This window comes from Penicillium griseofulvum (genome assembly GCF_001561935.1).
Source record: "Penicillium griseofulvum strain PG3 chromosome Unknown contig_94, whole genome shotgun sequence".
NCBI lineage: Eukaryota > Fungi > Ascomycota > Eurotiomycetes > Eurotiales > Aspergillaceae > Penicillium > Penicillium griseofulvum.
The window spans coordinates 14,594-27,291 of record NW_024467455.1 but is presented as its reverse complement, the minus strand read 5'-3'; the positions used below and the strand labels follow the sequence as shown (position 1 = coordinate 27,291).

Here is a 12,698-nt window from a genome sequence, read left to right as displayed (position 1 = left end):
ACGGAGAAGTGGGTGTATGGTGTTTATTACATCTACAATGTACATAACAAAATGGTGTGGACTAACAATGTAAAGTATATTTACGAGTCATTGTGGTGTTGGCAAATGTATGGAACTCGCTGGGAGCTAATAAATACTTCGAACGACAAGCACAGGCTATAGCACAAATCGCTTAAAGCGACGCTTTTTCTTCCGCAAGACGAGCGAGAGTTGCTTTTCCAGCCCGGCTGTCATTAGCTCGGCCCAACTCCCCACTAATCCAACCTCCAATCTTCGACATCTCATCCAGACTGATCCCCGTGTGCATACCCAGGCTGTGGATCGTGTGCACGAGGTCCTCTGTCGCCACATTCCCCGTCGCACCCTTGGAATACGGGCAACCACCAAGCCCGCCCACGCTGCTGTCGAAAATACGGACACCATGCTCCAGGCCGACGATTGTATTCACCAAGGCCTGCCCATAGGTATCATGGAAGTGTAATGCCAAGTCTGTGTTTTGAATGCCAGCAGCCTTGAGCGCTTGCAGAAGCTCCATGGTCCGGGGAGCGGTGCCCATGCCCGTCGTGTCCGCCACCGAGACCTCATCCGCTCCCATCTCCAACAGCGTGGCAGTGATCTCAGCCACCTTGACAGGATTCACGTCCGGGCCTTCGTAGGGGCATCCTAGTGCAACAGAGACATATCCACGTACACGGATATTCTTGGTCTTTGCTAACGAGACAATCGGCTTGATGCGCTCCAGTGACTCGGCAATGGAGCAATTGGTGTTAGCTTTCGAAAAAGCTTCAGTTGCTGCTGCGAAAAGAGACACCTCCGTAGTTGTCGCTACCTTCGATGTCTCTCCAGTTGCATCCGCAGAGACCCCTGTGTCATCAAGGATCTTGACCAGGCTCTCCAATCCCTTGATGTTAGGTACAAGGTAGTTGTATGCGACTGTAGATTGTGCTCGGGGTGGGCTTGTGAGAAGATGCTTGCAAATTTCGGATGTACTTGCCATCTACCATAATGTATCCAAATCGTCAGTCTTCTGGGGCTGAAAGCGCCAAACTGCACGTCATACCTGTGGTACCCATTTTTCAGGTACAAATGAACCAGCTTCAATGGTAGTGACACCAGTCTTGGCCAGTCGCTCAATCAACTTAAGCTTCGTTTGCATTGGGATGGACTTCTTCTCGTTTTGCAGTCCATCTCGAGCGCCAACCTCAACGATGCGGACATGGTCCGAGGTTAACCGCGACTCGGTTGCGAAACGGCGTGCAGAATATGGAGACCGCAGGGCTGAGAACAGACTCAATCTGGGGCGAGCTATCATCATGGTAAACGTTAGGTCGAATCTTATGATCCGAGCAACTAGAATTGTATGGGAAATAGCAGATGAAAGAAGGGAGCTTTGAGAATGGAACAGTAGTAGGCCGAGATGCGGAGAGCGCTTTACCCCTTCCGGACTAGTTGATCACCCCACCTGTTGCTGAGTCAGTCGGCAGAAAAAAGAAGTGGGATGATATCGATTCCAATATTGAAATGTTATGACGATCAGTGAAAAGTACAGTCTTTGATATTTTTGACTCATATTATAATCAGATCATCATGGAGCCAAATCCTCCTACCCCCACTACTGAAGATGTCTCACAAGCCGCTAGCCAACTGCGGCAGCCAAAGAAAAGATTTGTCGGACGACGAACAGCAGATGCTCAAGCCCAGAAGGATACGACCAGTCAGACAGATGTCGAGTCTACGGCGGTGCAAACAGGTACATATCATCCTCTGGCTCATTGTAAAGCACATTGCTAATTCCCACTTCCTCCAGCCGCTCCCAGACGCACTCCCCGCACCCTCAACCAAGTGCCACCAGAGATCCTAAACGATCCCGATATCCAAGAAGCAATGGAACTTCTCCCCAAGAACTACTCATTCGAGATCCCCAAGACAATCCATCGAGTTCGCACATCAGGAGCCAAGCGCGTAGCCCTCCAGTTCCCAGAGGGACTCCTCATCTTCGCAACCACCATCTCCGACATCCTCACCCAATTCTGCCCGGGAATCGAAACCCTCATCATGGGCGACGTCACCTACGGCGCCTGCTGTATCGACGACTACACAGCGCGTGCCCTAGGCTGCGATCTGCTAGTCCACTACGCACACAGCTGCCTGATCCCCGTCGACGTAACCCAGATCAAAACCCTCTACATCTTCGTGGACATCAGCATCGACACAAGCCACCTCATCGCAACACTAGAGCGCAACTTCAAGCCGGGCCAGTCAATCGCCACAGTAGGCACAATCCAATTCAACGCAACGCTACACGGATTGAAACCCGTACTCGAGCGCGCCGGCTTCCGCGTCATAATCCCCCAAATCACCCCACTCTCCAAAGGCGAGATCCTAGGCTGCACATCACCACAACTCTCTGAAACCGAAATCGACGCAATCCTCTACCTAGGCGACGGCCGCTTCCACCTCGAATCAGCCATGATCCACAACCCCTCCATCCCAGCCTACCGGTACGATCCATACTCACGCACCCTCACACGCGAGAGCTACGAACACGAGGAGATGCAGACGATCCGGCGGGACGCGATCGCTACCGCTAAGACGGCCCGCAAATGGGGGATTATCCTCGGCTCGCTTGGTCGACAGGGTAACCCGCATACTATGGCGATGATTGAGCGACACTTGCGCGAGCGCGGTATTCCAATTGTTAACCTGCTTCTAAGTGAGATTTTCCCCGGCAAACTGGCTTCTATGTCGGATGTGGAGTGTTGGGTGCAGATTGCTTGTCCGCGGTTGAGTATTGATTGGGGATATGCTTTCTCGCGGCCGTTGCTGACGCCGTATGAGGCGCTTGTTGCGTTGGGGGTGCGGGAGAATTGGGATTCTGGGAATAAGGGAGTTTATCCTATGGACTTTTATGCGAAGGAGGGGCTTGGACGGACGAAGCCACAGGCTTAGTTGAAAATAGAAAAGATATATACCCCATTATAGACTCAGGGCAGCGGGACTGGCTCTGGTAAGGTTATGAAAATGATATACACGTGGATATGTTTAGATTGTTCATTATCACGAAGGGAATATACAGAGGGAGTAGGAGTATTAACCGCCGGGCTATCGAAGGCACCGACTCAAGACATCATGGCATTTCATTTCCAAAAACCGATCCTAATCAAATACAAAAGTTCATAATACAAGGTGGTGAACGAATCACCCTTTCACATCATCAGTACTGTCAGTGTTGAAATCACTGGCACTTCCACGCCGAAGGGAGAGGACGTTCTTATTAGCCAATTCATCCGCAGTACGTTCAGCAGCCCGCCATCGAGTAACAGCCTGCTGAACATCCTCAAACATCTCCAGTGAGTCCTGGATGATACCGCCCTCGTCAGAATCCCCTAATTGGGTACTCTCGCGCGAACCACGGTCACTAGACATGGGGAACGCGGGTCCGAATCCTCGCTGAGGAATTGGGTTGAACATGATAGCGTTTGCGAACATGCGAATCAACTCTTTCTCCAGTTGCGCGGAATTCACAATTCCTTTGGGTGGTACGAAATCTTCACTCTTCTGTAACATCAGGACGCCGCCTTTAGACGGTGTGCCAGGAATGGGAGACTCTCCATCCCCGGCCGGGGTGCTGGCTGATTCTCCTGCGGTGGCGACGGCTTTGCTTCCCTGATGGATGGCAGATTTGATTGACTTCAGGTCAGACGGGTGATAGATGAGATCCTGGTAGCCAGGAGCGTCACGCTCGCTGATTGGTTTGGCAAAGATGGACGCAAGCTTATGGGTAGCTACATCGTTCATAATAGGTGCTGCGGTCCGGTGGAAATTGCGCGTGGCCATGACATACTGAGTTGTGTCGAATTTTGGAATATCGGCAGGGTGTGTTTCAATCTCCAATGCTTCACTTGCGCCGCGTTTACGTTTTATCCGCGGTTTGGGGGTCTCTTCATCCGCAGTAGCCGCTGCACCCTTGCGGCGGCCGGTTGCCCGTGATTCACGTACAGTGTCTTCCGATGGCGCAACAGACCCATCGCGCGAAGCCAAGGATCGCCCGCGACTCCGGGAAGAGGCCGAGCTTACGGCGCGCGTTCTCCGCATTGAAGCTAGTTTCTCGGTCTTGATGACGGGAGCTGGTTTGGTGTCAGCCCGTCCGCGTCGTGGTTTCTTGTCTTCTGTAGATGTAGCACGTTGGCCTAGATCGATTCTTGGAGGAGGTGACATTTCCATCGCATCAATGGGTGATTCGCCTCGTTCGCTGATGGGGCTGACGTCCTCAGGCCGCGGCCGTGGTGGTGAGGTTGGAGACACCGAAACCCTCGGGCGAGGAGTTCTCTTCCACGGTGTGGATGAGCCCTGTGTGTCAATTGACAGGCGTGGATGGGAGCCGCGCGATTCGGAGAAAGAGGGGAATGTGGCACTCGGGGTTTGGGAAACACGCGGGCGGCCAATAGGGACAGGTGTTTGAGCTGTAGATGGGACAGCGCTGGGTGTTTGCGGAACAGAAGGCTGGAGGGGAGTCTGGGCTTGTGACCCTGGGAGAGGCGGATTGGCGGAAAGTGGTGGTACAGGTCGCTTAGTAGTGGGCTGAGCTGCTTGGGGTGTAGCAGCACCCGGGGAGACGGCCGGGTATGGTGAGTGGGGAGAAGGATCCAGCTGCCACTGCTGGAAACTCGGCTGCGCCGGGGTTCGTTGAGATGCCGGCGCCAACGGGGCAGCCTTACCCGTGACAATAGGCGCAGGTTGGACGGGATTGGCACGAGGTGCGATTTGGGACGGATGCGCCGGTGTGACTCGCGACCCGGCTGGTGTAGTTGGAGGGACTTTCTGGGTAGCTGGAGCAAGTTGAGGTTGGATAGAGGGTTTTGGTAGGGGTTGAGTGGTGGTCGGCTGCGGTTGAGGTGCTTGCTCAGCTATGTCTTGCGGTTTGGGTGTTGGCGTTTGCGCTTGGGGAAGTGGAGCTTGAGGATGGGTCACAGGAGGGGCATGTGTTTCCGGAGGCTCGTTTGTCGTAGGGGGAACATCGATTGCAATTGGCTGTGGTTCAGGCTTTCCCTTGTCCTGGGCGAGCGGGACGGCTGTCGCAAGAGGTTGACCTGTCGGTTCTTGCACAAGTGGGCGCGGCGCCTCTTCCTTCAGACCAGTATCCTTCATCTCGATAGGCGGCTTCACCGGCGTAACTGCTGTAGCTGCCGCAGCGGCTGATTTTTCGTCCTCCTGCTGTAGCCGCTCCAACTCAGCCCTGATTTCCGCGTACTTTTTCTCATCGTCCCTAATTTCCCTGGTGACTAGATCTCTGTATTTAGCGTAAAGGTGCGCTACTAACTCTGGGACGAGCGTGGCGTGGGTGAATCCGGTCAATCCATCGGGTCGCGGACTGGAGATCTTGCGTTTCTTTGGATTAGGCGGACTAGAGGTATCTGAGGGTCGTCCATTAACCGAGGGCGCACTATCACGGCTGAATCCATCGCGCATCAACGTCGCATAGAGATCTTCTAGCGCCTCCGGGGTTAGGCGATCGGCATCGAAATCGGCATTCTCGCGCACGAGCTGATTGTTGCGCAATAGGGTTGAGATAGAGCCGAAGCTTGTCGGTCGGGAATCCAAAGTCGCTAGAGACTGGAAGAACAGGAGAGACTCAAACGAAGTGTATGCCGAAAGAGGAGGCATCCCCCATTGCCCGTCCGGTCGGCCACTGGGGGGAAAGGCTTTGAGGATGGGGGCCACGGTGGTCGGCGATCAGAGTCACGAAAAGTGTTCTGAATTGCAAGTTTTGGGGAACAGGGTAGAGATAGCGAACGCGACAGGCTTGAAACGTAATATAGCCAATGAAAAAGGTAAAAAAAAAATGAACGGCAACCACAACGGGTCAGATAAAGAAAAACGCGTCAAATTTTAGAGTTAAAAGAAGCAAAGAGATGAAATCGGTAGAATTGAAGGATGGAAATGGGAATTGGAGAAGTGCGGCGTACTGTATGGTATAGGTCATGTGATCAGTTGCCAGGGAGAAATCTGAGCAATGCAACGTACGATGTACTTCTACTAAATTTATAATATATATAGAAAATACTGAGATGTTTGAAAAGCATAGACATTTTCTACCTTATATTAATGTATTCCAATCAATTTGAAGGTAATAGGGAAATAACGGATATCTCCCTACTCTGAAACCCATGTCAGGGGTTGCCTTTATAAAAGAAATCCAATTTCCCAATTTCTTTGTACACCATACATATATGAAGTTCATAATAATTATTAACTATCCATGAATATTATACGTATATATTGTGAATAAAATGGAAAAATAAAAACAGAAGTATAAAGCCCCTGAAATCAAAATAAAAATGCGACACATAATGGCGTAGAACCCCTGTAATACAGTTGTAACACTTACGAGCTCTCTCCTTGCGGTGGATATATGGGGACAACTAGTAACATTAGGTGGGCATTGATCATCTCTCACCCTTCTTCTTCCCCCTTTAGCTTCTGTTCTCCAAAGTTCTCTGTTTTTGTCCATCGCGTGTACGGTATTTCTCACACCTCCCCGATTGTGGCTTATCTTGAAGTATAAAGACTGATACTGTGTTTTTCTTACCATCAGAAACCTTTATTCAGTTTCATCTGTGCTTGATTCTTGGCTGGTCCTGGTCTCATACCTAAACCACCCTAATACCTTAATTCTGTGACCTGCTCTTGCCCCGCCTTCAGGTCGCACACCCCTCTGTCGCCGTTCAGCTGTTGAGACCCGTTCTGTGACAGAGAGACCAAACATTCCCCACAAGATGTCTGACATGGATCGCGAATGGAAGCCCAAGGTCCGGCCTCAATCGTTCGTTTCCCTATATTCTCATCAGATCTCCAAATAATAGCATTAACCGTGACCACAGGACCATGGCGCAAGCCTTCTCGTCCGCATTGGACAGCGCCTTTATGCTTGACTCTGACGTCAACAACCTTTCGCAAACCATCGACCAGAAGTGAGTGACACTTGAATCATTTCCTTTACTATCGATATCGCATGCGACTATCCTACCTTTTTCGCCATTCAATTTCGTGACGCTAATCGCACCAAAGGAAGCAACAGGTGTTGATCCAGAACCGCGAATTGGAAGAACTACAGAACCGAATTCGCGAGGCCGAGAGACGTCTCCAGTCCCAATTTGCCAGTGAAAACACATCCGGAAATCGGGAACAAGCCCAGTCAGCTGGTGAGCGCTCAATCTGATCTTTTGTGGGCCGATTGATATAGCTGGCCTGGTTTTGCGCTGTAACGGGATCTGACTGTGTAACAGCTTCCCAGGGATCCAACGAGCAGCAGCCGGATCAGTCTAAGCAGGGGAACAACTGAATTTCTGAACACATTTCGAAAGGTCAAAGCAAGGCCATCCGGTCCTGAAGTCGGGAACTAGAGGTTGGGACGAGTGCAGGGCAGGATTCTCTCTATCCGTGATATTGGACCCGCGCCGCGTCTGATAGACGCAATATGTTCCAGTTATTCTATTGGGATGATTCTTTTTACTGTTATGTTTTTTTTATCTGGCATCCTTTGAGAAACCCCCTATTGTATGGATCTGAGGGATTTATTCCCACGGCCATCCCTTGTTTGCACTGCTACGGCGCTGCGCTTCACCCATTTTGTTTGGCCTTGAAATTGAAACACTTTCAATCAGACTTCCCGGGATACATTTTGATACTGCGTATTCTTTTAGGTAGTTTATGGTTATTCAGACCCGGAAAGTGACGGGAGTAATAGGTTTATGTCCAATCAGAGACCAGAAACTGGACACTTCCGTTCTTTTGAAAGAGGCGGGGCATAAAGGCCGATTTTCTTGAAGCTAATCCTTTCTAGGCGATCTAATGAGCCGTGCCATGTCTTTTCGGTCTATTAAGATGTTTTTCTTGTTCTGAATAGCTTCAATTATTCCAGATGTAGTAATGTAGATAAGGGGTGCATATTGAATACTGAGGCAGCCCATCTTCTAAGACCGGAGCCAAAGGGAAAGTCGCTTCTTCCTCGTGATGTTCCTTCTTTCCCTCCCGACTCCCTTATTATCGATAAACACAGCTGATCTTGACTATGTACATATATGTACCTACATAGGTACCTAGCCCTGGAAGTATCTGTATCAACCTTCCAAGGGTTGGCACACACCTTAGTTTCCCTAGCACTTGAATGTTCACCGTGGTAATTCAATGGTATATCTGATAACAACCCGCTCTAGATTTTCTTTGTGATTTTCGAACCTTTTCCAACTTTTAAAACCAAGTTAATTTGAAATTGTATATGTGGGAAGCTACTGACCGCCACACAAAGCTCCGATCAGGAATGTCTCAGATTTAGCGTACATGTGCATACATAATGTAGGTACTACCCGGACCTACAAACGGTGAGGGACTGATAAGAAGGTGGCAATTCTTCCCGATACTAATCGGGTAGAAGCCGGGCTCGAATCTAAAAGGTCTGGAGAGACAATGGGATTGTGATTATCTCCCTCTTTTTAAAAGAGAAGTAAAAAAATACGCCGAAGATATATATTATATATAGCCGTAGAGGTCAAAGTCAATTCCAAAAACAAGTATATCTGTACTTCGTACTCCGTACAGCTTCCAGGCCCAAATAGTTTCAACCAATCAGCTTCAATTTCCAATCTCACCTTTCCAAGGTTATCCACCTGTGGACCCCCCAGTTCATCGGTGGACGTCATTCTAGCCCCAGGTTGGCACGGACTTGAATTCCCCTCCATTTTCTCCCCTCTTCATCTCTCTCTTTTTTTTTACTCTGCATTGCGCAATCATGGTTCTACTCGATGGGAAAGAAGTAATTACAGAGGAAGAGAAGCGTCTAAAGGAAGACCGCGAGAGAACCAAGTATTGGAAGGTAAGATTTCCTAACTTTAGAGCTTGTGAGACATTCTTGCTAACTGAACAAAACAGCGTTGGGGACCATATGTGGTAAGTGGAGGTCAAGTATAGCTTTGATATATATTGGCAGTGCTAAAAGCGATTGCATTGATATAGGCCGAGAGACAGTGGGCTACAGGTAAGAGCTTGCAATCATACCAACTCAAGAAAGAGGCTAATTCCCGTTTTTCATGGTATAGTCAGAGAGGATTACAGTGAAGATGGTGACGCTTGGAGCTACTTCACCCACGATCATGCAAGATCGAGAACTTTCCGCTGGGGTGAAGATGGAATTGCCGGTGTATCTGATACACACGGCATACAGAACATTGCCTTTGCCTTCTGGAATGGCGAAGAGTAAGTTGAGACTCTACTTGAATGCTGTATCTCCCATCCTCTGCATAGAATCTGATTGGAGTATAGCGACTTCCTGAAGGAGCGTCTGTTCGGTTTGTCGAACCCTCAGGGTAATCACGGTGAGAGTGTCAAGGAGGCACATTTCCACGTGGACAATACCCCGACGGTAAGCCAATATATAAATCGAATTCCACTTGCCATCCTACTAATCCCGGAGTATAGCATTCCTACATGAAATTCCTCTACAAATACCCCCAGAGAAAGTTTCCGTACCAAGACCTCATCGATGAGAATGCAAAGCGTTCACGCTTGGAGAAAGAGTATCAGATTCTTGATACTGGAATCTTCGATGATAACCGCTACTGGGATATCTTCATCGAGACTGCCAAGGATGCCGATGATGAGGAAGAATTGAATTTCCGTGTCATTGCCTATAACCGTGGCCCGGAACCAGCTCATCTACACATCGTCCCTCATGTCTGGTTCCGAAATACCTGGGCCTGGGGAGATGAGAAGAAGAAAGAAAGACCGTCTATCAAGAAAGAGGGACCGATGGTGGCCAAATCAAACCACAGCAAATTTGGCGATCGATATGTCTCCTTTGCGCCATCGCCTCCGGTTGGGTCTAGTGATGAAGATATCCAGCCTCAGATGATGTTCACCGAGAATGAGAGTAACAACAAGTTACTATGGGGTACCGAGAACAGCACACCCTATGTCAAAGATGCATTCCACCGCCATATCGTTCAAGAAGAGAAGGATGCTATCAACCCAGACAACGAAGGTACCAAATTTGCTGCCTGGTACGCCTTCAACAACGGCGATGGAGTCCCTCCCGGCGAATGTGCCGTCGTTCGTTTCAAGGTGTCCCGTAAGAAGGAAGAGTTCATCGACGAAGAAGTCCTGGACGATGTGATTGAACAGCGCCGCGCTGATGCGGATGACTTCTACTACCACCTCAACCCTCTCCCCATGAGCGATGATCTCCGTAACATCCAGCGTCAAGCCTTCTCCGGAATGATGTGGTGCAAGCAGTACTACAACTTCGTCTGGGATCAATGGGCAAATGGTGACCCGGCTGAGATCCCTCCTCCGCCAGGTCGAAAGGGCATTCGCAACGAGCAGTGGCGTCATCTGTACATTGACGACATCCTATCGATGCCCGACTCTTGGGAGTACCCATTCTTCGCTGCGTGGGACACCGCATTCCACTGTATCCCACTGGCTATGATGGATCCCGATTTCGCAAAGAAGCAACTCGACCTCCTCACCCGTGAATGGTACATGCACCCGAACGGTCAGCTGCCAGCGTACGAGTGGAACTTTGGCGATGTGAATCCTCCTGTGCACGCATGGGCTGTGTTCCGCACGTTCAAGATTGAGCGGAAGATGTACGGACGACAGGATCTGGACTTCTTGGAACGGGTGTTCCAAAAGTTGCTTCTCAACTTCACTTGGTGGGTCAACCGCAAGGACTCTGGTGGCAAGAATGTGTTTGAGGGCGGCTTTTTGGGACTTGATAATATCGGTCTGTTCAATCGCTCGGAGCCATTGCCCACTGGCGGTGTGCTTGAGCAAGCTGACAGCACTGGTTGGATGGCCTTCTACTGTCTGACCATGCTCAACATTGCTCTAGAACTGGCTAAGCATCGTCGCACATACGAAGACATTGCATCCAAGTTCTTCGAGCACTTCCTGCTCATCAGTGATGCAATGACCTTCCGTTCGGGTGATGACACTGTGCAGTCACTCTGGAACGAAGAAGACAGCTTCTACTACGATGCCATCTCTTACGGCGGACCATGGACCCAGCAGCTACCGATCAGGTCCCTCGTCGGTTTGATCCCGCTGTATGCAGTTCTCACCCTGGAGCCTGAGCTCATCAACCAATTCCCCTCGTTCAAACGGCGACTGGAGTGGTTCATCGAGAACAAGCCAGACATAGCCGAGCGTAACATCGCCAGCATGAAGGACCGTGGAAAAGACGACCGACTCCTACTAGCCCTGGTCAGCAAAGACCGTCTCATCAAGATCCTCGAGCGAATGCTCGATGAAACCGAGTTCCTCTCCGAGCACGGTATCCGCTCCATGTCCAAGTTCCACCAAGAGAACCCCTACTCCATGGACGTCAACGGCCAAAACTTCAAAGTGGGCTACGTCCCCGGCGACTCCGACTCCTCCCTCTTCGGCGGAAACAGCAACTGGCGTGGCCCCATTTGGCTCTGCGTCAACTTCCTCCTCGTTGAGTCGCTCCTCCGCTTCCACATGTTCTACGGCGACACCCTGCAAGTCGAGTGTCCCAAGGGCTCGGGTGATTACATGCACCTAGGACATGTAGCCGAAGAACTGCAGCACCGCATGCAGCATCTTTTCGCTCGCAACGATGACGGCCGCCGCGCCGTAAACGCCGGGTCAGACCTCCTCGATTTCGACGAGCACTGGAAAGACAATCTCTGGTTCCACGAGTTCTTCGATGGCGACACCGGACGCGGACTCGGGACATCGCACCAGTGCGGATGGACAGGCCTAATCGCCAAGATCATCCACGACACTGGTATCAACTGTCGTCTACCGCAGACACCGCGGTCGCCATTCGCCGCAGCATCGCACTACTTCGATGACATCTTCTCCCGATCTGGACGACCGCGCGGCTCGGGCCGTCCGTCTATCCGTCGTTCGTCGACCACACGTTCCATCGGCAACCGTAGTGACTTCTACTCTGGCGATGCTACGCCGGCTGCGGACTTGGATGACGACGGTCAGAGTCGTGGTCCTAGTCGTGGAGGTAGTCGTAGGGGTAGCACTGCGGATCCTCATAACCAGGATCATGTTGACCACTATGTGGAGAGTCAGTTGCAGCGGGTGCGCAGCTCTGCTTCTATTGCTGCGTATGAGGATGAGTTTGAGACGAAGGCTGAGAGAGCTGAGGAGAATGGGCAGAATTGACGGGTTTGATTCGGCTTTAGTTGCTTTACATATCTTGCATTTCATTCTCCCATTTGATCCTGTGCATTTCCCCTTGGCATTTGTTTCTTATTTCTCTTCTCCCGTCATCTTCTCGTTTGGCTGCTTCTTGGCATGATAATAACGATCTGTTTGTGGTCACGACTGTTTCTGTCATTTCTTACACGTTTCATCTGCTATCTACCATTTATGACCTATTCATATATACATTTTTCGGAGTATAGTTTTGATTTATGGTGCATTGGATACGAAGTAAACGTCAAGAATACCATTCTCTCAAAAGGAACCTACCTGACGCCCTGCGCCTAAGCATATGAAACTGCACCCCTAAATAAGAAATATAAAAAATCATTGCGCAGATTGACCGGCGATCAGAACGGCCGCCGGGTCTACGCAATACGGAAGGCAGGCAAACACGAAGGCAAGCAGGTTGAGGGATGCGAAACACACTGCAAACTATTAACCGCTAGACCAGCATGTCC

At 50.4% G+C, this 12,698-nt stretch overlaps 5 protein-coding genes across 5 annotated transcripts; 3 read left to right on the top strand and 2 right to left on the bottom strand.

The window, feature by feature from the left end:
- Positions 1-172: 172 nt before the first annotated feature.
- PGRI_070690 (hydroxymethylglutaryl-CoA lyase) lies at positions 173-1,315 on the bottom strand (the record flags this gene model as incomplete). Its single annotated transcript, XM_040794783.1, has 2 exons — positions 173-997; positions 1,061-1,315. The coding sequence occupies 2 exons, from the start codon at positions 1,313-1,315 to the stop codon at positions 173-175; spliced, it is 1,080 nt and encodes a 359-aa protein (XP_040648024.1).
- A 272-nt stretch (positions 1,316-1,587) lies between these two features.
- On the top strand, positions 1,588-2,949 carry dph1 (2-(3-amino-3-carboxypropyl)histidine synthase; the record flags this gene model as incomplete). Its single annotated transcript, XM_040794782.1, has 2 exons — positions 1,588-1,750; positions 1,808-2,949. 2 exons carry the CDS (start codon positions 1,588-1,590, stop codon positions 2,947-2,949), a joined length of 1,305 nt encoding a protein of 434 aa, XP_040648023.1.
- Positions 2,950-3,198: 249 nt separating this feature from the next.
- Positions 3,199-5,664, bottom strand: PGRI_070670 (uncharacterized protein; the record flags this gene model as incomplete). The annotated part of the gene is made up of 1 exon (XM_040794781.1): positions 3,199-5,664. One exon carries the CDS (start codon positions 5,662-5,664, stop codon positions 3,199-3,201), a length of 2,466 nt encoding a protein of 821 aa, XP_040648022.1.
- A 1,112-nt stretch (positions 5,665-6,776) lies between these two features.
- On the top strand, positions 6,777-7,342 carry PGRI_070660 (uncharacterized protein; the record flags this gene model as incomplete). Its single annotated transcript, XM_040794780.1, has 4 exons — positions 6,777-6,823; positions 6,882-6,971; positions 7,069-7,202; positions 7,287-7,342. The coding sequence occupies 4 exons, from the start codon at positions 6,777-6,779 to the stop codon at positions 7,340-7,342; spliced, it is 327 nt and encodes a 108-aa protein (XP_040648021.1).
- A 1,446-nt stretch (positions 7,343-8,788) lies between these two features.
- On the top strand, positions 8,789-12,198 carry PGRI_070650 (uncharacterized protein; the record flags this gene model as incomplete). Its single annotated transcript, XM_040794779.1, has 6 exons — positions 8,789-8,872; positions 8,929-8,946; positions 9,013-9,034; positions 9,096-9,252; positions 9,319-9,418; positions 9,475-12,198. The coding sequence occupies 6 exons, from the start codon at positions 8,789-8,791 to the stop codon at positions 12,196-12,198; spliced, it is 3,105 nt and encodes a 1,034-aa protein (XP_040648020.1).
- Between the last annotated feature and the right edge of the window lie 500 nt (positions 12,199-12,698).